This window comes from Lissotriton helveticus, chromosome 10 (assembly GCF_964261635.1).
Source record: "Lissotriton helveticus chromosome 10, aLisHel1.1, whole genome shotgun sequence".
Lineage (NCBI taxonomy): Eukaryota > Metazoa > Chordata > Amphibia > Caudata > Salamandridae > Lissotriton > Lissotriton helveticus.
The window spans coordinates 862,475,669-862,503,532 of record NC_136071.1 but is presented as its reverse complement, the minus strand read 5'-3'; the positions used below and the strand labels follow the sequence as shown (position 1 = coordinate 862,503,532).

The following is a 27,864-nucleotide window of genomic DNA, read 5'->3' as shown; positions in this document are numbered from 1 at the left end:
GACACATTAATGGGCACCAGGTCTAAGTCCTGTTGTTGCCCTTCTTGCTGTCCCACAGATGACTGTAGTTCAAGGTAGGCTATGAGCATTTTCAATCTGCCTTGCTACCCTTCTGCCTTACCAGCACCCCTCAGTTGCTCAGGAAAGTGAGGCTGCATATCTTCGGAGTACTAACATACCAGCTTCCCCCTACCCCTACGACTGTCTGTTGAAAGTGGGTTAGCTACATTGCATCTCAGACCACCTCCAGATGACAGTGACCTCTTTACATCCTTTGGGTTCATGACCCACATACTGAATTCACACCAGACTACTTCCTTCGCAGAGGCTTCCTTTTATCGGAGCCATCTTGGATAGGATATTGTTAAGGGACTTCCTTCATCACAAGTACAAGACATTTGGTCTATGAATCTAATGTTATAGCCTCTGCCCTTTGTCTCAGTGAGAGTGGTTCTTAGGCTTCATGGCCTCTTGGCCTCCTGCTTCAATTGTGCCAGGTGTCATATACTGGATCTGCAGTGGAATCTGTCTGATTCCTTCCAGGTTTTAGAGGTGACTGCTACAGATCTGAAATGGTGGCTGCTCACCGCATTTTGACAGTGGCAGACCACTTTCCTTACGCACCCAGACCTGATGGGTAGTGATGGGTGTGTCCCTGTGGGTTGTGGGATAATCTTGGAGAGGTGGTGATCAGAGGACTCTGGTCACTGGCAGAAGCGCAACTCCACATCAATCTGAGCCAAGGGTCTTTGCCTGTCATTTAAGGACTTCTTACAGGTACTCACGAACAACTCCACCACCATGCGGTACTGCAACAAACAAGGTTATAGCGGTCTCCTTGGTCCTGTGCCAAGAGTCTCTACGCCTCTGGAATTGGCTGGAGCATCAGGACGTATCTCTGATTGTAAACAGTATGGTGGCATCTCTAAATAACAAGACGGACTAGCTCGGCCTACAGTGCCTGGCAGATCATTAGGGCGGTTGCAACATGAGGTGGCACAGGGTATTTTCCAACATTGGTGAGGACCCTGGCTAGATGCTTTCGCAATCATTGAGTGTACTACTTCAGAGCTTTTGCACATTGGAGTTCCAAGAAGACTCTCTGTATGACAGTCATTCAGATTACAGTGAAGCACAGGACTCCTGTATGCCTTTCTGCCTCTGCCTCTCCTGCCCCAAGAAGATGATGATGATCAGGAATGATCGAATCCAGGTCATCATATTGTCTCTGGATTGGGCCAGATGAGTGTGTTACCTGGCACTTCTGGGCATGAGCATCTGTCCTCCGATCAACCCATTGCTTTGGGAGAATTTTGTGTCACACCACCAGAGCAGTGTTCTGCACCAAAAACTGCGGAATATATAGCTCCATACGTGGAGTTTGAGCTTTAAAAGTTGACTGTGTTTGACCTACCTCCCATTGTTGTGGATGTTATCCTTGCTGCATATCGTCCTTCTACAAAGTCAGTTAACACTGGGTGCTGGGACAGGTATGTTACCTGGTGTGGAGCCCGCAACATAGATCTGTTGCAGACCAAACTGTCTAATGTTTTATTGTTTTTGTCTTTGACCCAGCACAGGCTTAATATGGGCACACTTAGTTATTTGTTGCCTTTTTTGCTTTTGGAAGACCAGCCGTCTTAAATCTCCTGTTTGATCAAGTTTCTAAAAGGTTTAACCCACATGTTTCTTCCAAAACAGTTTGTGATAACCCACAGTGGAATCTCCATTTGGTCCTGACTTTCCTCATATTTACTCCCTTTGAGTCCATGCAAAGGTCCTTGCTACGTGTATGGACTCTAAAGATTGTCTTCCTCATCATGACACTTTAGCTGGTCACAAGAGACGGCGCTTCAAAATCTCATGGTGCAGCCACCTTACACCACCTTTTCCCCAAATAAACTGGTGTAGAGGACCAGGATGTCCTTTCTGCCAAAAGTCATGACTCTCTTACATGTTGGCTAATCCATGAACCTCCCAACGTATTTTGCTCCTCCTCGACACTTGAAAACAGAATATAGACTGCTTTGGTTGGACTTCAAGAGAACCTTGGTTTTTTACATCGATTGCACAAGAGTTGATGCTCTGCTTTTTATGGATTTCCCTTGAGCAATAAAAAATAAGGAAGTTTAGAAAAGGGCTTTGTCAAGGTGGATGGCCAAGGCTGCTACCACTGTGTTGGCACTTGCCATGGTCTTGATATGTCGGGCTGCAACGTTGGTATTCGCGCACAAATTCATGAAGCACTACTGTGTTGACAGCCAGGTCCAAAAGGATGGACATTCTGCCCATTCGGACCTGCAGAACTTTTTGGTCTGAGCCATTTGACAGATCTTCTACCTTGGGAGGTACTACTTTGATATATGTTTTAAAGGTGAGGAATTTGAAGTTCGAAGTATCCATATGAAGAACTTTACTCAACTTCGGTAAGAAAGGCCAAGAAAGGAACTGATGTCAGCGCACTGGGGTGGTGCCGATATGCGGCTCCTCGCTGTTCACTTCTGGAGTGGAATTGAGTCACTGCTGAGCCGCATGGTGAAGCACTGCAGTGAAAGCTTTTCGGACCCTGTTTGAAACCATAGTTATTCTATAGGCGAGGATTTTACAGTTGGAGTGTTCACTATAAAGATGGGTTCTGAAGGTAAGTAACTTGTTCTTCTGTCTGTGTCCAGTCACAGCAGTGAGGTCAGGGGCACACATCCATATCTGTTTGAAAATGTTTAGGCATTGAGCAGGAAACCCCTATTTCCTGGTTGGGTCACTTTTATTGTGCTTGTCTATCCAGATATCCTATTACCTTAATACATCTTTTCCACTGAAATGTCTCCACATGAACCTGCCCGTTTCCTGTCATCTTTATGTACATCTACGTAAGGATTTTTGAATAAGTGTCTTACAAGGAGGAATACGGCATTACCAGTTTCTTCCTTAAATTAAACGCCAATAAAGCCTGATCATCAACAAAAGTAATAATGATGGAAGAACACACCAATGTCCAAAATTGTGAAAATAACTTTTCCTTTCTGTTACTAAGTGTCACTAACATAGACAGTGATGAACATCGGCCCACATTTTGAGTTCTACTTGGTGTAAGCCGGTGATAAACGCTCTCATCCACTTACAATCCCTCATTTCTTTCAGTTGCAGCTTTGATCTCATTGAAAGATGTTCTCAGTAGTGTAACCAGACTGGTGGGGTGCAGTCTATATAAATCTAAGCATTACTCATCCATATTCCTATACCCATACTGGGCCCACATCTAAAGCAGTATAGTTATAAACAGCAGCGATGTCAGTGTTTTAAGGTCACGATGTTCAGTGATGCTGACTCGATGCATCTCTCTGCTTACCAGCTGAGTAGCTCACTTGCTTCCAGCAATATCATTGTAAGTCAGCCTATGCACCAATTATTCAAAATTGTGTTTCATCCATTTCTGAGTTTATTTACCTCTGATGAACACATTAGAAGGGATACAAGTCAATACAAACCATGTAATTGAAAAGGTAAAGCTCCTGGTTACTAGTATTTCAAGGCTTGTAGATACATTTCATTGCCATGCACAACACTGTCTCGTTGCCAGCTTATATATGCCCCTGTAACATTAGTAGCATTTCTTAAATACCCCTTGCATTGTCACTGTTTGCAGGCCGGTTTCCATACCAACCTCTTAATAGTACGTACTGCCTCTCCTCGGGCACCAAATGTTTACTGGTAGCACTTGCATCAACTAGTAAGAATGAAGTCATCTCGGGTGTCCAGGTTAATGATATCAGAAAAATGTATTACTTGCTTCCATGTGCTCATCTAATCACAATTGCCTGTGTTTACATGCCCCTGTAACAGGTATTGCATGCTATAAATATGCCCCGGCAACAGCAGTGCCGATCTTTACGTGTGTCGTTTGTGGCTGATGTTCACTGCCGTGCTTGTTAACAGTCATGTTTTGTTGTGGTTGTGTGTAACTCCTTGCATTTTAATCTCTTAATTGTGTTGCATTGCTTTGCTGTGTCTGGAATGAAGTGTGTGGCAGTCTGTGTTATACTGTCTCATTTGTGTTGTGTTGATTCTATGTTTGATGAGGGTGTTGTGTATGACCTTGTGGTGTTCCCCATCATGTGTATTTCAGAGGTCTTGATACAGAAATCTGGGTTTAACTGAGTCTGCAATGTATGTGAGAGGTGGCACGGTTCTCTGTGGATTCAAAAAGGATGAGCATGGGATAATCAATAAAAACTTTGTAGATGACATGTAGACAATCCTATTATAGTTACCCATCGATAAAAATGTGTGATGCGAAAAATATCCATTTGTATGAGAATTTTATAATGTTTAATTTTGACATGTTATGTTTAATTCTGAAGTAAATAAAAATGTGTATTTTGTTTTATTTCCTTTTTAGTGAGTGCACGGAAGTATCCCTGGACATCGCATTATTCTTTGATATACATTGATAATCCAGTAAGTGTAAAATATGGATTGTGAAATGCAACTAATTTCATCTTTTTGCCTAGATTAACGAATGCGGTTCAACGAATCAGGATGCATGACCACAATAGATGTGTGGTGTAAAAAAGGGCTCAAGTAACCCTGAGAGATCATTACATGTTATACCAAGTCTAACTTCACCAAATATATTTAGTAACCAGCATTGGCGAAGCTGATTTGTCTCCCCCTTGTGGCCTGTTCAAATTTTCCATGTTTTTTTAGCCCCACTGCACAGCATCTGCAATGTTCAGCAGCGTGTCTAAACACTAGATTTTTTAAAAAGCCTTTGATGATGCTGCCTTCATCATTTTGTTAGCGTGCGCTCCAACCATGCTGACACCCACAAAATAACTCTGCTGCATTTATTTTTAGGTCGAGGCTAGGCAGCGCGCATGCGCGCTGTCTTGAAGACCTGCGGTAGTAGATAAAGGACTTGCTTTTCGCCTGTTGGCTTACCATTGGTTAAGTGCCATATCGCTCTTATTTGCTGCTTTCTAAATGGTTCATCCAGCGAAAAGTCACTTCCATTTCTTCATAGAGGAGCACCGCTCAAGTACAGTTTTTTACGATTCTAATGATCCTATGTTTTTCAAGAGCTTTTTTTTTTTTTATACTTGTGGCAGCGCGGCATGAGGAGCTGCAGCTTCGCATATGGCGGCCGTGCATTTCTTTTGTTATGCACTGCTACCTCTCTCCAGCTCTGCCGGCTCGCTGCTGCCCTGCTTATGGACTGCTTTATAATTGTGGCGCAGCATGCCGAGCTGTAAAGTTTTTCGTAAGACACCTGAAAATAGAGCCTGTTCAGTACAGGAAATCTTGAAAACGTCCCTTTTGATATGCTGTGGGGTAAACACAGAGGTCGGACAAAACAGTTAAAATAAACAGTGCTGCCATTTCTAAAAAGTTGTGCTTCCTTTTATTAATTCAAATAGCAATTATGTAAAAGCATGTAACATCAGAACAGTTCTTATTTAACAATATTTTATCAGGTATAGAAAGAAACCCAAAAATGTTATTCATTAACAGCTGTTTCAGTATGTTTCATTTTCACAACACTGTACGGTTGTTTCCTTGAGGGAGAAATATGTTGCATACATTCTAATGTACTGTGCTAAAATGGCTGCCACTTTTACTCTTTACAAGATAATTTAAAGTTCTCTTCACAAGTTCTAGTACCGTTCATCCCACCATTGGCTTAATCCCCGCGTCGTTGCCTGAGTAACTATAGCTTTGCTCTTTGACCTGCCGTGTTCAGTTTGTGGCGGGAGATTGCAGCATGGCCGTACACAGAAACTACTACATTCAGACTTTCACTTCCGCGAGGAGAGCTTCTGTATTGCATCGGTCGAGAGTGGGTCTTTACACAGAGACAATTCACAAAGCTAATTGCATAGTTACCTTTTATCACTGGTGTAAAAATCACCTTCAATGTTTAGAAAAAGGTAAGTTGTAAAATGATTTCATTATACCAAGGTGCTCATATGAGTAAATCTCCCTCAATGCAGGAATTTCACTTGACCTATTTCCAACCTTAAATAGGTTGTGGATTTACTCCTGTTAAGAGCAGAAGTAAGTTACTGTTGACTTTGTTGGCATACATGGACAGGAAACGCCCCCAGGTAACACATGCTTGTGTTTTTGTTAGATTCATATATTGTACTAAGTGGCCCCCCTTGGTCTTTCATGGTGTGTGCATTTACCCCAGATGCCCCCTTGTTCTCTTACAACCTGTGTACTTACCCCAGCCCCCCTTGCTCTTTCACAGTGTGTATTTACCTCAGCCCACCTTGCTCTTTCACAGTGTTTGTATGTGCTTACTTTGTAAAAAAAAAATAATAATAATAATAAGTACCAGGGCTCTCCTCAGGAGGCCTCTGCAGCGTGCACCACACATTACCCCTGCCTGCGCTACCAAGGATACGTTGCTAAGAGGGCTGCAATCTCCTTGGCTCAACACATTTTACCTGCACTAAGTGTACACACTAAATCGGCAGGCACCTAGAGGTGATTCAGTTGGCACTATATGTTGCACAACAATATTCAGCTTTGGGATCTGTGATCGGAATCTCAGCAGCACTCATATTTGCCTGTAAATGGTACAAATAGTACAATTGGGGGGGGGGGCGTCGCACACTACTCACACACCAGCAGGATCATATTTGCCTGTAAATAGTAGCACATGCGCGTGGCTCACAGAATCCTGCAAGCTTTCCCATCAGGCCTCCTAAAGTCTTTCTTATGTATTTCTCGCAGCCACCTCCACACACCGACCTCCCCAGCACACAAAGGATGAACATGAATTTAAGAACTGGAGCAGTGTACGCTCCCCACTCATAGCCTCCTGGTACCTTGTTTACTGATCTCCCTGAAACCTGCATGCTCTCTAGCTGCTCTCAGCACCTCTTGTCTACTTTCTTTGGTCTTGTTGCTTTCATGGGTAGGGACAATCCCACATGAGAACCGAATACCCTTCCAGAAATAGCAATTTCTGTTACTTGCACCTTTTCAGGCTCTGTGAGATCGTAATATAGATTCATTCTTTTGACAAAAACATGTATATGTCCCAAAGTAGTTGTGTAAAAGATAGATCGGTGGGTTAATTCACTTGCTGCAGTTGCCTGCAAGTTACTGTGTGGAATCCAAAGAGGATTCACTCAGGTTCTCACTATTGTGTGATTCTGCTGGTTATTATTAATTCCTTCCAACATAAATTATCCAGATTATAGTTGTGCGCAAGATGGACTATGCAACAGCTTCCTCCTCAGCCTCTCTGACATCTTCTTCCAGCTCAATGATGGAACATCATAAACGCTGCCAGGTTACCTGAAACTACAGACTTCAGACATGATGGCTTGTGGTGTTTAACAGCCCACTTTATACATTTCTCAGTCTGGTTTATAATCTACCTGTGACTTTACCACATCCACCACGAACTTGAAGGTTTGACTTCATTTTGAACAGTAGCCGCCCTCTGCCTCTGGCGAGTGTTTGTTTAAAATACCTCTCAAATAAATATCAATAAAAACAAATATAAAAACTAACACAACGAAAACACTTAAGCGATCGGTAGAACTCTTTTTTAATTGGGTATGAGGAGGTTGGATGTTTCCAGATGTACACCCCTTATCTGACTATTACGGCAGCAAAGTTCTCAGCAAACAAACCGCGTCTCTGCTTTCATCGCGCTTCCTTTGGATTTACAGAAATATCTTGAAGGTAGGCCTCGTTCCTTGTTTCATTGACTAAACAGGCCCTGGCACCTTTCTTTCAAAAGTCTATGTTCACTTCTTGTCTCCATCCTTCTCACAGAAGATCTTATTCTCTGCCTCCTTTCTTTACTCTTTAAAATCAATTTTTTTATAATGAAACTTTGAATAAAAGCATACTATTTTAATGTGGTGGTGGGCTGCTGTGTAGCGACAGCTTCAGTTTCACAGCCTAGAATAAAGAACTAACCATGGCGGTATCACAGTTGGCTCCCCTTCACCAGTCAGCACGTTCGTCACTTAGCTTTTAAGGATTTTAACATGTATTTTGGTAGTGATTAAAAATGGAAGACAGGAATGGAAAATCACATTCCCAACGATGGTGTATTGTCTGGCCTCATGTAATCGCAAACATAAATACACATGTATTTAGCTGGATAGAAGTACTTTGGGTTAGCCCTCTGCATCCATACGTCTTTTCTACTGTCATTCCCATTTTACCTCCCTGGACCACAGCCTGCCACATGGGGCAATGGGACATCCCTCTTCAGGCATTGGCTCACATGCACTGTGAGTGATATCTTTTGCCTGATCACATGCACATGTCCACCTAAACAGAAATGTACTTCAGTGTCGGGGCTGGTGGGCCATCACTTTACTCTCCAAGTGCTTACTTACATTCTTTATCCTTTATGAACCATCACAGTCCCATGCCAATGCAACACCTTTTGGCTTTCCAATGCCTGTTTTAATTCATTTATTACTAAACACAGCAGATGTGATGGTTACTTTAATAGGAATGGAATTTTTCCTATCCTTAGTTATTTAGACTAGGTGCAAGACCACTTTTGGGTCTAAATATATTTAGATGTGGTAGTCTCACCTTTGTAATATGCCATTATTTATCATTGGCCACCTCATCCCACCCTGGTAACGTGAACCGAACAGCATGGACTCAACCTCAATCAATAAGGGTTCCTATTAAACACACACACACATGCCCATTGTGTTTAGATGGAGTGCAGTGTCTAGTCCTCCTTTTCTCTCCACGTGTGTTGATGTTATTGATTACTTTATGCACATGCTTGTATACTGTACTTGCCAATTAACTGCCATTGTGCTTGTAAAATAATCACTCCCCCGTCTATCCCATTTAAAAAAAGATTCTGGCTGGTTTTGCCCTCAGTGCAGAGGTTACAATTACATGCACTTACCTCACTTTTTATCAAGCAAAGCATCCCTATTTCTCTCTTGTGTCACACTGTGCCAAAGTCCAGAGGCCCTTCAGCTCCTGGTGTCTGCACCCCAAGATGCTACTGGAGTCAGCTGTCTGTTAACCAACCGCAAGGTTGTGGCACGGTGCAAGACAGTGTGTGTAAGCGCAGTCATTGTGGGCAACTCAAAATCTCCCATCACTACATCCCAGTTCCTGTATGAAACCATTGATAAGTTCACAGAGAGGGAGTGTCGTGTTCAAGCTCCATCCTCTATTTTTCCTTAAAAACAGTATTGAACTAGACAGCGCAGCATTACCATAGATAACGTATTTGCTATGTTCTCACACAACCACGCCAAAGTAAAAAGACAAAAACACAGAGGACTGACCCAAAACGTTATAGGGAACTCTCTCATATGAATATTTGTAGTCCTAACATCCTGTTTGGCCATCCTACTGCTGCAGGGAATAATGTCAGAGGCATCACTTAAGTGCATCCCATCTGTCATTACCTCAAAAGCAGACCACTCAATGTCAGTGGCCTGGGACACAATGTAAAGAGGAGACTTGTCCTTCAATTTATCAAAAGACTCCCACCAGACGTAGTGTTATTGCAAGCGGCCCACCTGATAGCCAACAAATGCAAAGCGCTTAGTAGATGGGGATAAACATTTGCAATGCATGCAGGCTTCACAAATGGGTCCAGAGTGACAGGAATACTTATAGGTAAAAACTTTCCCTTTATATTAGGACACACATACTCTGATCCCCTGGGCAGAATCGCGGCCATCTCAGAAATATGGGAGGGCAAGCCATGCAACATTCCCTCCGTCTACATCCCACCAGAGTTGCTGAAGTCTACCCTACCTGAACTAAGTAAATTTATCCTCAAACTCCCAGATGGCGATTTGATACTGGGTGGCGATCTAAATATAGTACTCTGCAGACAAAAAGACCGTAACCACCACGATTTGATACTGGGTGCTGATCTAAATATGGTACTCTGTGGACAAAAAGACCGTAACCCACCACAAAGCATTTCAGACAATAAATCTACCCCATCAGACTACCTAACATCTATGGGCTTCATAGACGTATGGAGGGCACATAATCCAGAAACCTCCCAATACACCTTCTACACCAACGCTCATAATTTTTTTTTTTTTTTATCCTCATTTTGCGTATGAAATGTATAAGGAGTACAGCGGGGAACTTTTAGACATCCACTTTTGTTCTTTCACTCTTTTCTTGTACTTTGTCGGCCACATAGAGTACCCCTTTGGTGGATCTGTCGTGTTTCAGTCCTCCTATATCCTTTACCATATTCAATAATTCTTGGCGGAGAGGGTGTGAGCTAGCCTCTTAGGCTACTCGGCGAGAAATTATTCCCGTCTGAATTATTGTCACCGCTTTAATCATCGGACATATTGGTGTGCTGTTCGATTTCCCCTACATATTATTAGTACAGTGTTTTCCCAAATTTCCCAGAAGTTAAATTTTTTGGAGAATTTTCCCTTTCTATCTAATTTATGAGTTGTTATTATGGAGTTTAGCCATTCCACCTGCAAAGGTGGTACTGATTTAACCCAATTCAAACAAATCTCCCTTCTAGCAAGGAGTATCAAAACAAATAATAAGTCTTCTTGTTTTCGGTTTAACCTATCGTTTCTTAAATTAAACTCGGTACATATCCCAAAAATAATTAATGTTGTACTTACTTTTAGGTTTGTTCCCAATATCCGGCATATCGTGTTACCTACTTCTTGCCAGAAGAAATCCAGTTTTGGGCATCTATGGAACATGTGGATATCATCTGCTTTTTCTAGGCCACACTTAGGGCAGGATTTTATGCTTGCTCCTTTAAATTTTGACAATTTTTGGGGTTTCCAGTATGCCCTGTGCAATGTAAACAGGTGATTTCTTTTTAGACGAGCTGGTTTAATAATGGACCAACATTTTTCAAAAGATTTCTGCCATAAGTTATGAGTTTCTGAATCTATGATGTTTTTACTCCAAATTGATTCGGTTATAGAAGCATTATCATCTCCTGAGGTGATAATGGCCCAATACCATATTGAGATTTCCTTTTTTATTGAGGAAATTTTGGTGATCTCTTTCTCTATATCCAAGTTTCCGGTTTTTTTCTCCGTCGAAGAGCTTGCCCAGCTTGTGAGTTGATAATATTTAAATTTTGAGAGTGTCCCGTTAGTGATTTCTGTAAGGTGTTCCCAAGGTACTATTGAATTTTCTGTCATCAATTGTCCCCATTTGTTGATTCCTGCCGTTCTTAGAGGGGTTGCTAGGGCATCTTTTAGGCACTCAGGTGTGCCTGGTGAGTCCCATATTGGGGCCAAGAAGCTATAGTATGGGATATTTAATGAACTTCTTACTTGATACCAGAGTTTTGTCAAATTTTTTAGTACCTTTAGTTTTATCTTTTTAAAGAATTTGGGATGTCCAAATTTGAATAGGAAATGGTCAGTTTTGTTTGTTAGTATTTGGAGGTATTGGGGGTAAAGCTCATAGATTTTCACAAGGGGTCTTGCATTCTTGAATTGAAAAGCTCTATAGTATTCCACAATATCTGGGCTAGCTATTCCTCCTTGCTGTTTTTTCCTTCTTATTTTGTTCCAGGCGATCCTTGAACCTTTTGAGGCCCAAATGAATGTTGTTATATCTCCTTGAATTTTCTTCAGGTTGTCTTTTTTAAACTCCAATGGTATAGCGTTAAAAAGGTATGTGAATTTGGGAAGAATCGACATTTTTACCAAGTTAGATCTTCCTATCATGTTTAGAGGTAATTTGTCCCATACCATGAAAAACTTTTTTGTCTCTAGAGCAATCCTGTTGAGATTCAGTTGAGGGATTTTTTCGAGGTCTTTTACTATGGTTATACCCAGATATTTTATTTTATCTTTTGTATATGGGGTGTTCTGTTGTGTGTTCCAGCTCATTGACTCAGTTTTTGCTTCGTTTGTCAGGTACCCGGATACCTTTCCGAACTCTGTGATTGCCTTGGTTATTGCTGGGGACGAATTTTGATAATTTTCTGTAAAAATCATTAGATCATCCGCGTAGAGCGCCACCTTTTTGGTCCACTCCTGATGTTTAAAGGGGGTTATTGATTCATTGTTTCTAATTTTGTCTGCCAGGGGTTCTATATAAAGATTAAATAGCAGGGGAGACAGCGGGCACCCCTGTCTTGTTCCTCTTTGTATTGCAAAGTTGTTGGTGAGACTCCCATTGACTAAGATCCTTGCTCTTGGGTTTCTGTAGGTCTCAGTTATCATATGACTAAAATTTTGACCAAGGTCGTATTTGTTGATAACTCTGTTTAAAAAGGACCAGTTAACCCGGTCAAATGCTTTGGCAGCATCAAAAGTTATTATTGTAAGGGGGATTTTTTCACAAGTTGCTATATCAATAGCTGCAAAAAGTTTGTGGGTAATTTCTGATATTTGCCTCTCTTTTATAAACGCCTTCTGATCCGGGTGTATCAGTTTTGGCATTACCAGAGCTAATCTACCTGCTATTATTTTTGTGAAGATTTTGTAGTCACAATGTAGCAGGGATATGGGTCTATGTGACTCACAGGTTGTCGGGTTCTTCCCTGGTTTTAAGATAAGACTGATGATAGCTTCATGCCAAGTGTCAGGGATTTTATCTTTTTCCCTGTAGATCTTGTTCAGTAATCTCGTTAGTGGGGGGGCTATAGTTTCCCTTAGCGCTAAATAAAGTTTGTTTGGTAAGGCGTCAGGTCCTGCGGCTTTCCCTTTTCTCAAGGATTTCAGAGCTGTTTTTACTTCTTCTATTGTTATTTCTGCGTTTAGTTCTTCGGATTCCAATTCCGACAGTTTCGGTAGGTTTAGAGAGTCAAGATACTTTCCTAGTTCCTCCGATGAGGAGGAGGAGTCTTCCATTTACAGATTAGTGAAAAAATGTTCGAATTCCTGTTTGATTTCTAACTCATCGGAGGTTATACCAGTTTGATTGCTTAGTTGTATTTTTGCTATTTTATTTCTGGTCTGTTCCGTTTTGGTTTTCCATGCCAATAGTTTCCCGCAGCCCTCTCCATATTCATGGTTGGCTAATTTGCTGGCCTCCCACTTAATTTTCACTCTATCTTCAAGATAATCTGCCAGGTTTCCTTTTAGATCTTTTCTCTCCGCCTCCAATGTATTTCTTATTTCTAGATTTTGTTCTATGTTAATCTGTGCATCTATTTGGTTTATAGTTTCTTCCCTTTCTTTAATCTCTTGTTTAATGAGTTTTGATCTATATGCTCCCAGGCTTATGAGTTTACCTCTGATGACAGCTTTGTAAGCATCCCAGGTTGTTTGATCAGATGTGCCTACTCTATTGTCCTCAAAGAAGTTGGCTGAGGTTATGCTCAGATCTTCTCTTATTTTTGGGTCCAGAAAAAGTGTGCGATCTACTGTCCATCTAGGCTGAGATTTATTTATTTCTGAGTTTACAGTCAGTTGTACTGCTGAGTGATCGGACAGATGTTCAGGCAAATGGTCCTGAGCTTTGATGTTTTTGTGAAGATTTTTACTGATCAAGAAGTAGTCAATTCTAGACTTATGACCTAGTTTTTTGTTGTGTAGGGTGAACGGGTGCTCCTTGTTTCCTTTCTCTCTCCACATGTCGATTAGATCCAGGTCCCTTTTATATATGCTTAGCCATTCTCTCATTTTTGGCAAGTTAGATTGTCTTCCTGGAGGAGATCTCTCTAACTTAGGATCTATCATAATGTTAAAGTCACCTCCCAGCAGTATTGGATCAGATGCGGTTAAAAGCTCTGTATTTAATTTTTGTAGAGGGTTTGGATCATCTATGTTTGGTCCGTAATATCCCGCTATGATAAAGTTATTATCATATATTTTCACTCTTGCTAAGGCCCATCTGCCTTTGTTATCTGCTGCTTTATGTATAATTTTTACATTGAGCGATTTTTTAAAGAGTATTGTAATTCCTTTAATATTGCAGCTTTGGTCAGTACAAACGTAGGAATCTACCCAGCTCAATGGTTTTATCATTTGTTCCCATTCTTTGTTTAGGAGGTGAGTCTCTTGGAGAATGATCACTTCACTGTCCACTAATTTTAAATATTCGAAGATTCTCCTCCGTCTGCTCGCCGTTCTGAGTCCATTTACGTTCCATGATAGAATTTTGAACTCTCTCGTATATTTAGACATGGAATTTTTCTATTTTGATGGTTGTTTAGTTCTCGTTTCGTTTTTGCTTGTCGTTCTCCTGCACTCTCCATTACTTCACTTTTGAGGATTATTTTTTCAGTTTTTTCCCTAGTTTGCTCCCCACCCCTGGTGTCTTTTTTATTTGGTTTTATATTTTTCTTGTTTAATATTGCTCCCCCCCCGAGGAAGCCTCCCTTCTTTTTCTTGGGCGGTATTATTCGCCCTATTCCAGCTCCACAATTCATTTTGTTACATTACCTATCTTTTAATTTTATGTTGAGGTCCGTAGCTGAACCTTTATCTGTTCTATGAGATTTTCCACTTCGCTTGCCTCTCTGATATTATGCATTTTATTCTGCCACATGATTCTCAGTGTGGCTGGAAATCTCATTTGGACTGTAGCACCTAAGGCTTTTATTTCAGCCATGTATTGCCCTAGCTACCACTGTCTGTCCTGGGTGGCTTTTGACATATCTGAACGAATCCTGAAAGTCCAATTATCTTTCTTTAGAGAGCTAGTCTTTAATCCTTCACTTAGAATTCTTTCTTTTAATGTATAGGTTTTGAAATTTATTAGGATCTTTCTTGGCGTCTTTCTGTCTCTGCTCTTTCTAAATGGATCTCGATGTACCCTTTGAATATCGTCACTCAGATTCATGCCCTGTGTCCACGGAAAGTATTCTTCGAGCAGGGAGATGGTGAATTTCTTTGTCTTGTCCTTCCATATTTTCTGGCACATTCAGAATCCTGAGATTATTTTTTCTTGCTTGATTTTCAAGTGATTCTAATTTTTCCTTGATGGCTTTGTCTGAGTCTCTTAGTTTCCTGATTTCAGACTGGTTAGAATCTACTTTTTTGCTGAGGGACACCATCTCTAACTCTACTGCGGATACTCTGTCACCCAAGGCATTCAGCTTTTGGTCTAGGGTCTCGCACACTTCTTGAATTTTGGCCTGGTTGGACTCGGATATCAGGAATTTTTCTCTCATCTCTTTCAGAACCTTCTCCATGAGGCTTTCCATGAGTTTTCCAGTTTGTTCAAGAGGTGTTTGTGGTGGAGGGCAGTTGGAGGTGCTAGTACCAGGTTCATTTATGTTTAACTGAGTTGAATTCTCTGGAGTCTCTGAATTTTCGCTTTGTGGGTTTATACTGCTGGATGTTTCTGTAGATGCTTCTGTACTCATTTTTGGGATTTTACTAGTCAGGCTAGTCAGGCTTTCAGAGGTTTCTTCGGTTTGAGGTGACAAGGTAAGGAAGCTTTTTCCTGCTGTTTGCTGGGGTTGCTGAACTTTAAAAAAAGATTTCAGTGAAGGTGTAATTTTTAGTTTGTGTTCAGTTGGGGCTGCCGCCTTATCTGCTCTTGGTTTAGGCTGTCGTTCTCTGTTGGTGATACCTTTTTTATTCTTTTTTTGTACAGGCAGGGTTACTTGTTTGGAAGGCTGTGTAAAACTTTGCTTGGGAAATTGCCCATTCCTAAGGCAGTAGCTCGACTTAATTCCAACCTCTTCCTCACGTTCTGTTTTTTTTTTTTGGTCTTTTTCCTCTGTCTTATTTCTTGTCTTTGAAAACAAATCGAACACTTCTGCTCCACTGTCTCCTGTGTAGTTTTTTACCTCTATTTCTTGAGCAGCCCACTGTTTGCCCTCCTTACACCCCTTAATTAAGTCAAGAGCAATCCCCCCTTGGTTTTTTTTCTCCCCTTGTACCTGGTTCATGTAGCTGCCGTAGACGCTGAAGTCCGTCCCCCTTTCTTTGCTTCCTGCAATTCTTTTGCTGGCCAAACTCCGGAGATCGATCTGCTTTTCATCAGGACAGGCGCTCCGTGTACCGATCAGAAACAGACCTGCTCCCCTCTTGCGTGTCTCTCCGTCTCTCTGTCTGCTGGCGCTTCCTTGATCTCCCTGGAAGTCTTCCCACTTGGGTCTCTGTCGAGCCGGCTGGTCCGCTCGAGCCCTTGAGCTGCCGTCTCTGCTACCGCTGATATCGCTGACACAGCCGCTCTTGCCCCGGAAGTAGACACATACCCTTCCCTGCACTCTCCGGCAGTCGCGCTGTGCGCCTGAGGCCGCCGCCCATCTATGTGGGGCACCCGTTGTGGCAGCTGTCCCAGTTACGGCGTTGCGGTATACTTGGTGTACTTGATAAGGGGTTCCTGGTAGCGCCGTTGGGGTCGGAGCTGAATCCTGCACGCCGCCCGGTGTCTGACGCTGTTCGTGAGTACCTTTTGTTGTTTACTCCTAAGCCTTTATCCTCTGGGTGGTTCTGTATGCTCGCTACGGTATTATTGCGTTCAAAGTCAGCGGGGTAGGCTTAAACCATGCTTTCGGTCTGTTAGTCGATTGTGGAGCTCCCGACCGGACCTCTTAGCCGGCCGCCATCTTCCTCCCAACGCTCATAATAAGCAATCAAACATAGACCAAATCCTAACCAAACAGACTATTTGCAGGCCTTCACAGAGATCCACCACTTAGCACGGGGCATATCGTATCACTCTCCATTTTTAGCCAGTTACACAAGTGGTACAAACCCGATCCTCAAAACGATACCCCTACATCCCAGATACCTTAAAATTCCCCGCATACGCACTACAGAACAGTCCTTCAATGAAAATGTGGGTTTTGTACAATCCCCACAGATTTTATGGGAAGCATATAAGACTGTTATCAAAGGACAGGCAGTGTCCTTAACAGTCCGATATAAAAAAGACAGAGAAGCCAGCCTCATGAAATTAGAAACCGAGATCCTGGAGTTGGAAAAAGGCAAAATAGGGAAGAGAGGGAGATATCAAATCATACCCTTTGTCTTAAGCTCCAAGAATGCAAAAACCTTAGTGCTGAAGAAGCCGAGAGTAACCGCCTTGCTACACTTTATAGAATTTATGGCATCGGCGACAAAGCTGGGAAACTGCTAGCATGGCTCAACAGACGTGAAAAAGCAAATAGGTGGGAGGCCCAGCTCAGGACCAAAAATGGAGAGACAGCCGCAAACCATAGCCAAGACATTTGCCCAATACTGCCAAGCAATGGTTAACAATTCAAAAGACTTACTGACAGATATGTGTCTCACATCATTTGATGGTGATATCGGAGAGGGCGAAATCATTAATGCCATCAATAGTATACAAGAGAAAGCGATGGACCCCTCTGCTCTACCAATAGAAAAGGTTAAACTACCTACCTACACGGTTGCACCCCACCTGAGACAAATGTTTGAGAATAGAAGACCACTCCGGAAGCTTCTAATAGACCAGTGATTGACTACCATTGTAGTGATCCAAAAGCAAGGGAAGTCGGCAGATCTCCAACTCATTTCGTCCCATCTCACTCCTCAACCCAGAGGTTAAGATATTGGCAAAACTGTTAACAAACAGCCTCCTACCGATTTATGACAAAATTAGTTCACCCTGATCATTCGCCTTTATGCCAGGCAGGAATACAGCCTCTACTCATCGCATCCAAGGGATACTGGGTAGAAAGGATACTATCCCTTGACGCAAACATGGCTTTTGATACTATTGAGTGGCCATATTTATATGCAGTATTGGAACGTCTCTGCTTTGGCCCAGAATACACCAAATGGGTCAGATTTCTATATACAGACCCATTAGCACATACAGTAGTAAATGTTCACACCTCATGCACTTTCTCACTTAAGAGGTATGCAACAAGGATGTCCCCTGTCTCCCTTAATCTTTTCACTGGTGTTGAACCGCTGGCCACCTGGATAAGAGGGGACCCCTTGATCCGAGGACTCCGCTGGACGTGGGAGTGGGAGGACAGGATCTCACTTTATGTGGACGACATCCTACTGTACATTGCATCACCAACCTCATCCCTTAAAAGAATTGTGCAAATATTTACCAACTTTAGGAAATACGCAGCCTACACCATCAACTGACCTAAATCGATCCTGTTCATACTTCAAGGACAGACACCCAAACTACCACCTGAATGCACACTAGCGACAACTTCAGTCAGCTTTTGCTACCTGGGCATGCATGTCACAAGCGACCCCGCCCTTTCTCGCTCACATAACTTACTTGATCCCCTAGACAGGCTACAGAAAGACATCCAATACTGGAAGAACCTGCCACTAACTCTACTAGGGTGAACCTCTCTCTTTAAAATGATGGCACTCCCAAGATTTCTGTACATCATTCAAAACATCCCCCACCCAATCACTGATACATATTTCACAGAGGTCCACAATGAGATTCGGTTGCTACTGTGTGTGGGGTGGGGGCACCCCAAATTGCCACTCAAAAACTGGAAAAGGGATGGTACGATGGGCCCAACACAACTAACAGTTAAACTGTGGCACACAGTTACAAATAAGCTAGGGTGGCATAACAAGGTGACCCAATCCACACCATTATGGGACGCTGAACAACCCTGTAACCTGGTTAAATGTCCAGGATTTGACACATGGGATATTATTGGTATTTCTAGAGTTAGAGACCTCTGGTCAAGGGGCACTGTGCTTCCGTTTACTGACTTACAAAAAGAATGCGAGATGACAGACTACGAAAATAATGGGTACCTACAAATCTATCATGCCCTGGGGGCAGCCATTCCCCAGGGTACATACCTCCCAGAGTCTACACCCTCGAAGGACAGGTAGCTAAGGGAACGCACAGACAGTAAGGTGATCTCCCTGACTTACAGGAAGCTACTCAACAATACGCCAGACCCCCTACAGAAACTGCGCAAGAAATGGCAGAACAATAGGTGAACTGGAGGAAGAGGACTGGCAAGAGCCATTAGCCTCCCCCAGAGAGATAGCTATCTCTGCCAAGTTAAGACTAATGCAGCTAAAAATTCTTCATAGAGCAAATCTCTTGCACTACCTTAGAGAAAATTAAAAGAAATGTAGATCCCATGTGTCATAGATGCTGCAAACAGCAAGGAGCCTTCTTTCATATAATATGGGAATGCCCTTGCATCCAAAAATACTGGAGGGAGGCGAAAAAACTTCAGCACACACCCCAACTTTGTCTTCTAAACATTTAGGGGCAAACAGACTTAACTAGGAAAGAACAAACATGGGTAACACTTTGTTTCGTCATAGCAGAACAGAATATAGCCCGAAAATGGGAAGTGGCAGATCCTCCCACAGTGCTGAAATGGGAAAAAGACTTAGATTGTTCAATGCTCGCAGATAAAAACATCTATGAGGATAGAGGCCCTCAAAAATGGGAACAAATTTGGAATAGATAGAATGCACACAGGGGACATATATGCATCCCACCAGTACAGGTGAATAGATCATTTTGTGGGAGAGTGGTTGGAGGGAGGGAAGGGTTGAAACAAGGGACGCAACCCTAGGATAACCATATGTAAAGCACTGAACTGAAGATAAATTGTAAATTAAATGCTAACTTGTGGGACTTGGACTGTGTATGGCAACTGTGTACAGATGTAATCAATAAAAAGAGTTAAAAAAATAAAAGCAGACCACTCCCACCTACGACACAGCATTGAGCAGTGCCTGCCGTGCGCCTTTATTAAGCACATTCCTCCCACTTCTGACACTGCAGGACCGCAAACAGCACGTTTTCACTTTGAACTCGTCTGCTTGCATTGTTTGTGGAATTATCTCCATAGCAGACCACTCCCACCTCCAGACGCCGCATGGTTGTGTGCCTTTATTTATTAATGTAAATAACTGTACCTCTTACGTTACTGCACTACAAAACAAAAAGCAAAAGATAAAAACATTAACATTTACAATGCCACTAGCTCGAACTTTCACAAATGCGAGACGTATTGCATTGCAAATGCTTGTTGTTTTTAGTCACCTATCTAAGTTGGGGCAAATACTAAAAAGAATATAAAACATGCAAAAACATTTTTTTTCGCTGGTGGAGTGGAAAAACAATGAAAGTGGAAGGAACATGGAAATAACACATGGTGTAGGGTGGGGAAATGCTGAAACATGGGTAGGGTTGGAGGGGACACAGGAGCTAAATGGGGTTTAAGGGAAAGGAATACGGAAGGGGTAAGCAATCTGGAGAAGCACATAGGTGAGCACACAGCATGCAAGGGAGGGGAGAGATGCACAAAGAGGAGATGGCAGGAAGGCCCAAACACTCATGGAGCACTTAACACAATATAGAATAGTGGTGCTTGGAAAGCAAGCAGTAGAAGGAGAGATGGCAGCCAGTCAAATATATTGTAAAGAGAGAATGCTCCACAGGAGGGACAAATGCAGGCTTGACAAGATGGGATACAGATAATAAGTAGACCAATGAATGATTCAGAAAGCCAATCAATGGTCAGCAATGTGCAGGCTCCAAGCTCTTCTTGTTAGTAAGCCACAGTATGTCTGGCAGCAAACCGCACATGAGCTGTCTAGTTAGCTTATCACAAATAGGCCTCTGGTCCCTCAAATGTGCAAGGTGGCATGCTTCATCATTGGACCAATTCCTCACCCCACATGACCCGGCGAGGTCCCAGGGAAGCTCGAGTTTTTTTGTTGAGGGAAGCAACTGTAGTGGTCTTGCACCTCAAGGCCAAATATTTGGGTAGGACGGTTTTACTAGAGAGGGGTACACTGAAAGTCCAGCTTCTTGAACTACTGCCAAGGCCCATACAATTAAAATTGCCTGAGGTAGATCAAATTAATCAATTATTGACATCTCCCTTTGGAAACTCAAAACAAGAGGGCAAGTTACGAGCCTGGATACCTGCCTTTTTCTGTTATTTGATGTGATTTTTTTATGTTTTATGTAATGTAATGTTGTTATTGTTTTGTATGGCTCAACTTCTCATCCGTGAGAGTATCCAGGTGCCAGAGTAGAAGTGTGGTCTAGAGGAGCTCTTAGTTGAACATCAGGTCTTCAGCTTCTTGCGGAAGTTGAGGAGTGGAGTTGTGATACTGATGTGAAGATGGACTGCGAAGAAGAACATAACCTCCTGTCTTGCATCTACGGATGCCGGGGATTCGTGGGAGGCAGAGAGAAGTGGAGTGTAGATGTCTGGAGGGTTGGTAGTTTTGGAGTTGGTCGTTGAGGTAGGCTAGCTCTGTGTTGTGGAGTGCTTTGTAGGCATGGATGAGAAGCTTGAATTGGTAGTATTTCTGGTTGAGTAGCCGGTGCAGTTCCATCAAGTAGGGCATGATGTGTGTGCTTCTGGGGAGGTCTAGGATGAGTCTGGCAGTGGTGTTCTGGATGGTTTGGAGTCATTGAGCGAGAGGGCTGGAGATACTGCCATATACTGCGTTGCTATAATTGAGTCTGCTGGTGATGAGGGCCTAGGTGATTGTGTGCTAAGTGCGTGTGGGGAGCAATTTGAAGATTTTGCAAAGCATTCTGAGGATGTGGCATCAAGATGAAATCACATCATTGGCTTGTTTGTTCATCAAGAACTTGTCGTCAAGGATGATGCCAAGGTTTCTGCATAATCAGTGGGTATAGGACCTAGGTTGGGTGGACACCAGGATGAGTCAGGGAGAGTTCTTTTTCCTGAAGATCAGGACCTTTTTTTTTTATCCGTGTTAAACTTGAAGCAGTTCTCTTGCATCCAGTTTGCTACTTTGTGGTGTTGGTTATGTTGGCGAGGGAGAGGATGAGCCGAGTGTCATCTGTGTAGGAGATAATGTTGTGGGTTCTTATGATAGGCAAGAGGTGCCATGTAAACGTTGAACAGGGTCAGGCTGAGCATTGGGGGCTCAAAAGTTGAGCTTCTTGAGTTCGAAGATGAAAGTGTAGAGCCTGACCTGTTGTGTCCTATTGGATAGAAAAATGAGATCCAGGTTTGGGTGGTTCTTTGGACTCCTGATTCCTGAAGTCTGGTGATGGGGTGCCATGAACACTGTGTTTAAGGCTGCAGAGAGGTCAATCAGGATGAGTGTAGCGGTTTCGCCTCTGCCCATAATTGAGTGGCTGTCGTCTGTTGATGCTGTGGTTGTTGCAGAATCTTGATTTAGTGGAATCCAGGAGGTGGTGCTCTTCAAGATGGGCAGAGAGCTACCTATTGATCTTTCTCCAGGACTTTAGCTTGGAAGGGTAGGGACGAGATGGGCCTATAGTTGCTGAGATCTTTAGGATTAGCCAAGGGTTTCTTCTGCAGAGCAGTAACCTCAGTGTTTTCAATTCGCCTGCGAAGTAGCCGCTGAGGATGGAGGAGTTGATGGTGGTGGTGAGGTTGGCGCTGATTAGTGTGCTTTCCAGGTTGTACATGGGGTGAGGACAGGGTGTGAGGGGGACTGCATCAATCTGGTGAGTGTGCTCCAGTTTGGTAGGGTTTCGGACCTCCAGGTCGTGGTGGTGGGAGGTTGCATGGTGATGTACTCAATGGTTGGCTGAGGAGCAAAGTTGAAGTAGATCTTTTGGATTTTGTTATGAAACAAGTCCGAAAGCTTGTCGGATCTGCATGGGTTGATGGTGGCTGTCAGTTTGGTGAATTCCTTGACAGTGTTGAAGAGTTCTTTGTGTTAGAGCAGGATTTGAGTCTGATCACTTGCTAGCTCCTTGGATAATACTGACCTACTGAGAAGCTTTCACGTCTAAGTGGCCCACTACTAACTGAGTGCCATTTTTAGGGCTCGGCTGAAACGCGCGGAAGCGCGTCTCCGCCGAAGCTCTTTTGTCGGCATGTGTGCTTCCCAGGAGACAATCCTGGCCGCGCGCTTCGCCTTTGAGGCGATTTGAAAGTGGCACGCGCCGCGCTCGGCCAGGCTGTCTCCTGGGAAGCACAAAATAATTTTCACTAAACGTGAGGTAAAAATAACAGTAATGTGATGGCGTAGCTGTTTAAACAGCATTGGCAAAATTCACAACGACAAAGTCACAAGGCAGTGGAGTGACTAAATTGCATGGAGGCCACCCCCACAGATCTACACCCCGTCAGGAGTACTCAGGCACGCCCCTGCATAGTGCCGGAGTGGGACCGCTGCAGCTCGCCCCCCATACGTCCGCGGGGGCTACTGTTACACAAGTGTGACAACGTCAAGAATAAAAGACGGGAAAAAAACGTATCCGAGGCGAAATCGGTGTGATAATTGAATAACTGCGGTAAGAGGGTTTTTATGGAACTCAAAGCCTTTGGCACCCTCACCTGGCCGATGAGAGTACTTGTTGACCACATACAATTCAGTCACGAAGGTGTATTCTTTTAAGCCAACCATCACTCTAGTTTCCAGTATACTCTGTGGGTGCGTCTTAATGGCACAGCCAACTTGTTGATATGCAGGTCTGATAAAATGCGTTTTCTTCTTTACAGTAGGCAAAAGGAGCGGCAGTTGCTAAAGGTTTTTGCGCATTTATATTTTTGTGCATTATTCACAACGTGCAAAATGTAGTTTTACTCGAGTTTATATATGTACACTGATATTGTGCTAATGTCTTAGAAACAATACTCCTATACATATTTCATAGGGCTATCTGATGATCAATGGCCCTGGGCATGTTCTTCACGATTAACTCAGTAATGGTACAAACTTATAATTTCAAATACCAACATTTGCAGATTGACGGTAAGTCCCAAACTAAAACCACTGACAGTCGAAATGCAATTAAAATGGAAACAGACGGGTTGGAGACTGGTTGATTCCTCAAATAGGAGCTGCGTCTGAACAAGCGATATAAGAAGGTACCTGCTGGGAAATCTGGTTCAACCTGTGAACTTATATGTTTTTCTTGAAATATCAGCCGAGATATATGTAGATTTAAGTTTGATCCCAAGGCGCAATGTAAGACGGTGTAGGAAACATTACTGGTTAGATCGTTTGCTATACATAATAGAGAAGTGAACCATTGGAAGCTCATAAACACTGGTGGAATAGGGAAGTTTACCTCTTAGCCCTGAAGAGGAAGCCCACGACCTCGAAACACATATTGAGATTATTTTATTTATTTATTCTCTCATGGAGTGCAGTTCTTTTGCTACCACCTATCAGGATCACTGATGTTTCATTGGACTGTGTTATTGAATATAACTTGCTTGTGACTATTATAATCCTTAATGCTGATGTATTCCAACAAAAGTATGATTTCCACGTATTCTATCAATAAATTATGTAATATATGAAACCTGTCATGAAGTTGATATAATCATTTTTGTGTAACCATTGCTCCCTATGTCTACATTTATTAGTAACAATTTTCCTATGACATGCAGAAGCATGTTTTCCTGACTCATTTTTGCTAGGCCTCAATTTATACCCAACTGCCATTTTTTTCATAATGGATGCTATCTCCTTCACATTTCACTGTTAATTATTTTTGCAACGCGCGGTCAAGCAGAGTCATGATTATGTATTTCCATTGACGTACTTGATCATACTGTTCTTGATGAAATGTTTCTAGCGTGGCCCTAATACTAGATCTTTATTCAAGGGCCTTCTGCTAGCTCACTGTACCCTCCCTATTCATTCATAATAGTTTGCTGTTGTTCATATAAGTAGTTTGTCCTACCATCTCCGGATGACATTACATAGAGAGAGCAGAATCAATATTCATGTAGTGTGATAGTGCTTAGGTGCTAAGGCAATATGGCCTTTAATAAAACTGTGTTCTGATTTGCTAATAACATGATACATTTGCTCACACCATGATGAACCTGCACTTTCAGTTCTGTTCTATGAGAAATTGTTATATATAAACCCTGGATTTTGGGAATGAGCCAGAAGCCTCTTTGATTCTACCAGGGATGCAGTCTGCTTCTCTATTGATTTTGCTGCTCGTCTGGGATTTAATTATTTTGATTTTGCACATATTCTGTTTGCCCTACTTGCTGAGAGACTTCATAGCAAAAACTTTATACTGACTTTGTATCGCAATCATGTCGAATTTTGTAATAAGCTCCTATATTTACACAGCTGATGTAGAGCTCAATTATTGGGCACGTCCTTACTTAACTGTATTTTCAATGTTTTGAGAAATGCCTTGTCTCGAGAACACATTGCCTCATGAAATTGAGGTTTAACACGGTCTCCAGTTCAGCCACCCATGGGTGTTTTGTTGAGGTAAACGTTTGGGTTGTAAAATGTTCAGGGTTTCCCACACTTCGTGGTTCATTTAAAACCTGTAGTTGAAATGTTCATTTTCATCTACTAGGCAGAGCAGGTTTTAACAGATGTTGTTGTTCATGTTTTATTTATTTTGCAGTTTGTACAAAACCTACTCGTATATATTGATGGGTTTCTGTGACAATGGGATGAGGGGTATAGTGGATTTCCAAATTTAGTTAATAAACTTTTCACTCACATTTTTACCATTATAAAGGTTGATTTATATATGGCTGGGTCTAATATGAGATGGCATGGTGAGCAACAAAAAAAGGACTGGGTTGCATTCCAAGTAATTACCAATAGCTGAGATTAATTCCATTCATCACTTTTTTGTATTCTTCATTGTGACAGCTTAAGTGCGAAGGGTATAGCCAGAAGTAGGCCCCATGCTTATTGGGTCACTGGAACCAAGCTGCATCAGACAGACGAGGCCCAAATAGGGTGAACGGTTTTGGGATAATTGTGTTCAGATTTGGAGAGGACCTAGCTTGGCAGTTTGGGCTGGCCAATCCCTATTGGAGCAGGGCAAAGCTGATTTGCATATGGCTGGGTCTAATAAGAGGTGGCGTAGTGGGGAAAGAACAATGGACTGGGATGTGGCCGGAGTGAATACCAGTGGCCATGATTTAGTCAGGCATTCCATAATCCCTTTTTAGGGCTCGGCTGAAACGCGCGGAAGCGCGTCTCCGCCGAAGCTCTTTTGTCGGCATGTGTGCTTCCCAGGAGACAATCCTGGCCGCGCGCTTCGCCTTTGAGGCGATTTGAAAGTGGCACGCGCCGACTGGCACGCGCCGCGCTCGGCCAGGCTGTCTCCTGGGAAGCACAAACATACCCAGGCACACCTCCCCCTGCACGCATGCAGCCACACACACACGAGCGCAGACAGACATGCAGACACGCAGACAGAGACACTTCCCCCCCCCCCCTGCACACAGAGACACACACACAGGATTGCACATACACGCACACATACAGAGACACATGTACACACATCCACACCGTGATGCCTTTAAAATGTGGCGCGCATGGCCCTTGCGGTGCAGTTTACCCTATTTCCAGACGTGGCTCGCACCCATCCATGCCCGGTCGGCTGGCGCCCTCTCCCAGTCCCTCCTCCGGGTCTTGCTCTGCTCCCCTCTGCGGGTCCCCGTCCTCCGTAGCTCTCCAGAGCGACCCGTGGCGGAGAGTGTGTGTCCGTGCCTGCTACCTCCGGCTTCGCTGGGCAGCCCCGAACTCCTCGTTGCTGCTTGATCTGGGAGTCCTTGGGGCCGCCCCGACCCCCTGTTGGTCCTAAGTTCTCTGCCGCGCTCCGGGCTCCTCTCTGCGTCTGCAGCCCTCTGCTCTCTGCCCCTGACCTCTGCCTCCCTCGGCTTGCACACTCCCCGATCCCTCTCTCAGACCCCGGAGGTCTCCGCTCCTCCTCCTTCTCCCGGCCCGCACTTCCCTCCTCCACAACTCATCCCCCTCCCCTGATTTGGACGTCCTTTTCCAGGACACCCCTCCCCTGCACCTCCTCCTCCTTCTCTCTTAAATTATTTATTATTTATTTATGCATTTTTCTATGGCGCGGACTTTACCCGAAGGCGTCATAGCGCTTCACATTAGGAACAGAAATGAAACATAATGAGAAACATTACAAAAGAACAGATTGCAAAAACAAACGTTACTTACATAAGGTAATAGTAACAATTGTGAGCAAACAAAATACAAGAGGTAGTAAAAACTGTGAGCAACCAAAATGACATGAGGTAGTAAAGGTAATAGTGACAATCGTGAGCAAACAAAATACTTCAGTAAAAATTGTGAGCAACCAAAATACATGAGGTAGTCAATAGTGCACAAGAGGCCCCCTCCTGCCCAGGCATCGGAGCAGCAGCCACCTGGGTATGTATAACCACTGGAGTACGCCATAGCCTGTGCCATCACTCTCACGGAGTCTGACAGCATACGGGGTTACCTGGCAACGTGCACTGTCCTCCCCTTGTAATTGGTAGCCTCCACTAGTATTCCCGTGAATACCTGACGGCGCGCACAGTTGCGCACATATAGTGTATGTAAACAATGATTGGTAGCCCCAGGGAGCAAATGACACCATGCATTATTACCTCGGGCAGTACCCCACAGAATGGATTGTTGCCCATAGGGAATAGGGCATATGTGCAAGCATGCCACGTTAGCCCTGCACCACACCCGGTAGTAATAGCATACGGGCTTTAATGCCTAGCCTACATTATTAGTCCCAGGCAGTACATGCAGTATGCTTTGTTGGTCACGGGAATATTCAACAGGATGCACTGTTACCGCTCCCCCCACTCCCCCCCCCCCCGATCTAACTTGCAGTTTTATCCCCAGCCTATCTGACGCCTGCATTGTTAGTCCCAGGTTGTACTTGACAGCATGTACTGTTGGTATCAGACACGGAATTTCTGAGTGTGTGCACATTTACAGCATGACGGCATAAACTGTTAGATCGAGGTGGTGTTTGACAGCATGTTTTTTTACCCTAGAACATGTATTGTTATTTGCTCCATTATTATTCCCAGGGAGTATCTGACTGACAGCGGTCACTGTTGCGAACACAGAGATTCAGTAAACCTCCATTTTTATCCCACAGGGAGTAACTCACACCATGCATTGTTACCCCCAGGAGTAACTCTCAGAATACAATGTCATTTATTTAAGATTTAAAAAAATAAATAAAGAGCAATGCCAATAGCTCTACCTTTAATGCTGCCGAGACCATTGCATT

The 27,864-nt window shown here is 43.3% G+C and overlaps 1 protein-coding gene across 4 annotated transcripts in view; it reads left to right on the top strand.

The window, feature by feature from the left end:
- CPVL (carboxypeptidase vitellogenic like) overlaps window positions 1–27,864 on the top strand; it is a 799,647-nt gene that overhangs the window by 143,221 nt on the left and 628,562 nt on the right. For all 4 annotated transcript variants that reach the window (XM_078663502.1, XM_078663501.1, XM_078663503.1 and 1 more), the window contains exon 5: window positions 4,400–4,458. In XM_078663502.1, coding sequence (XP_078519628.1) covers window positions 4,400–4,458 — 59 coding nt within the window. The remainder of the gene's footprint in view (window positions 1–4,399; window positions 4,459–27,864) is intronic.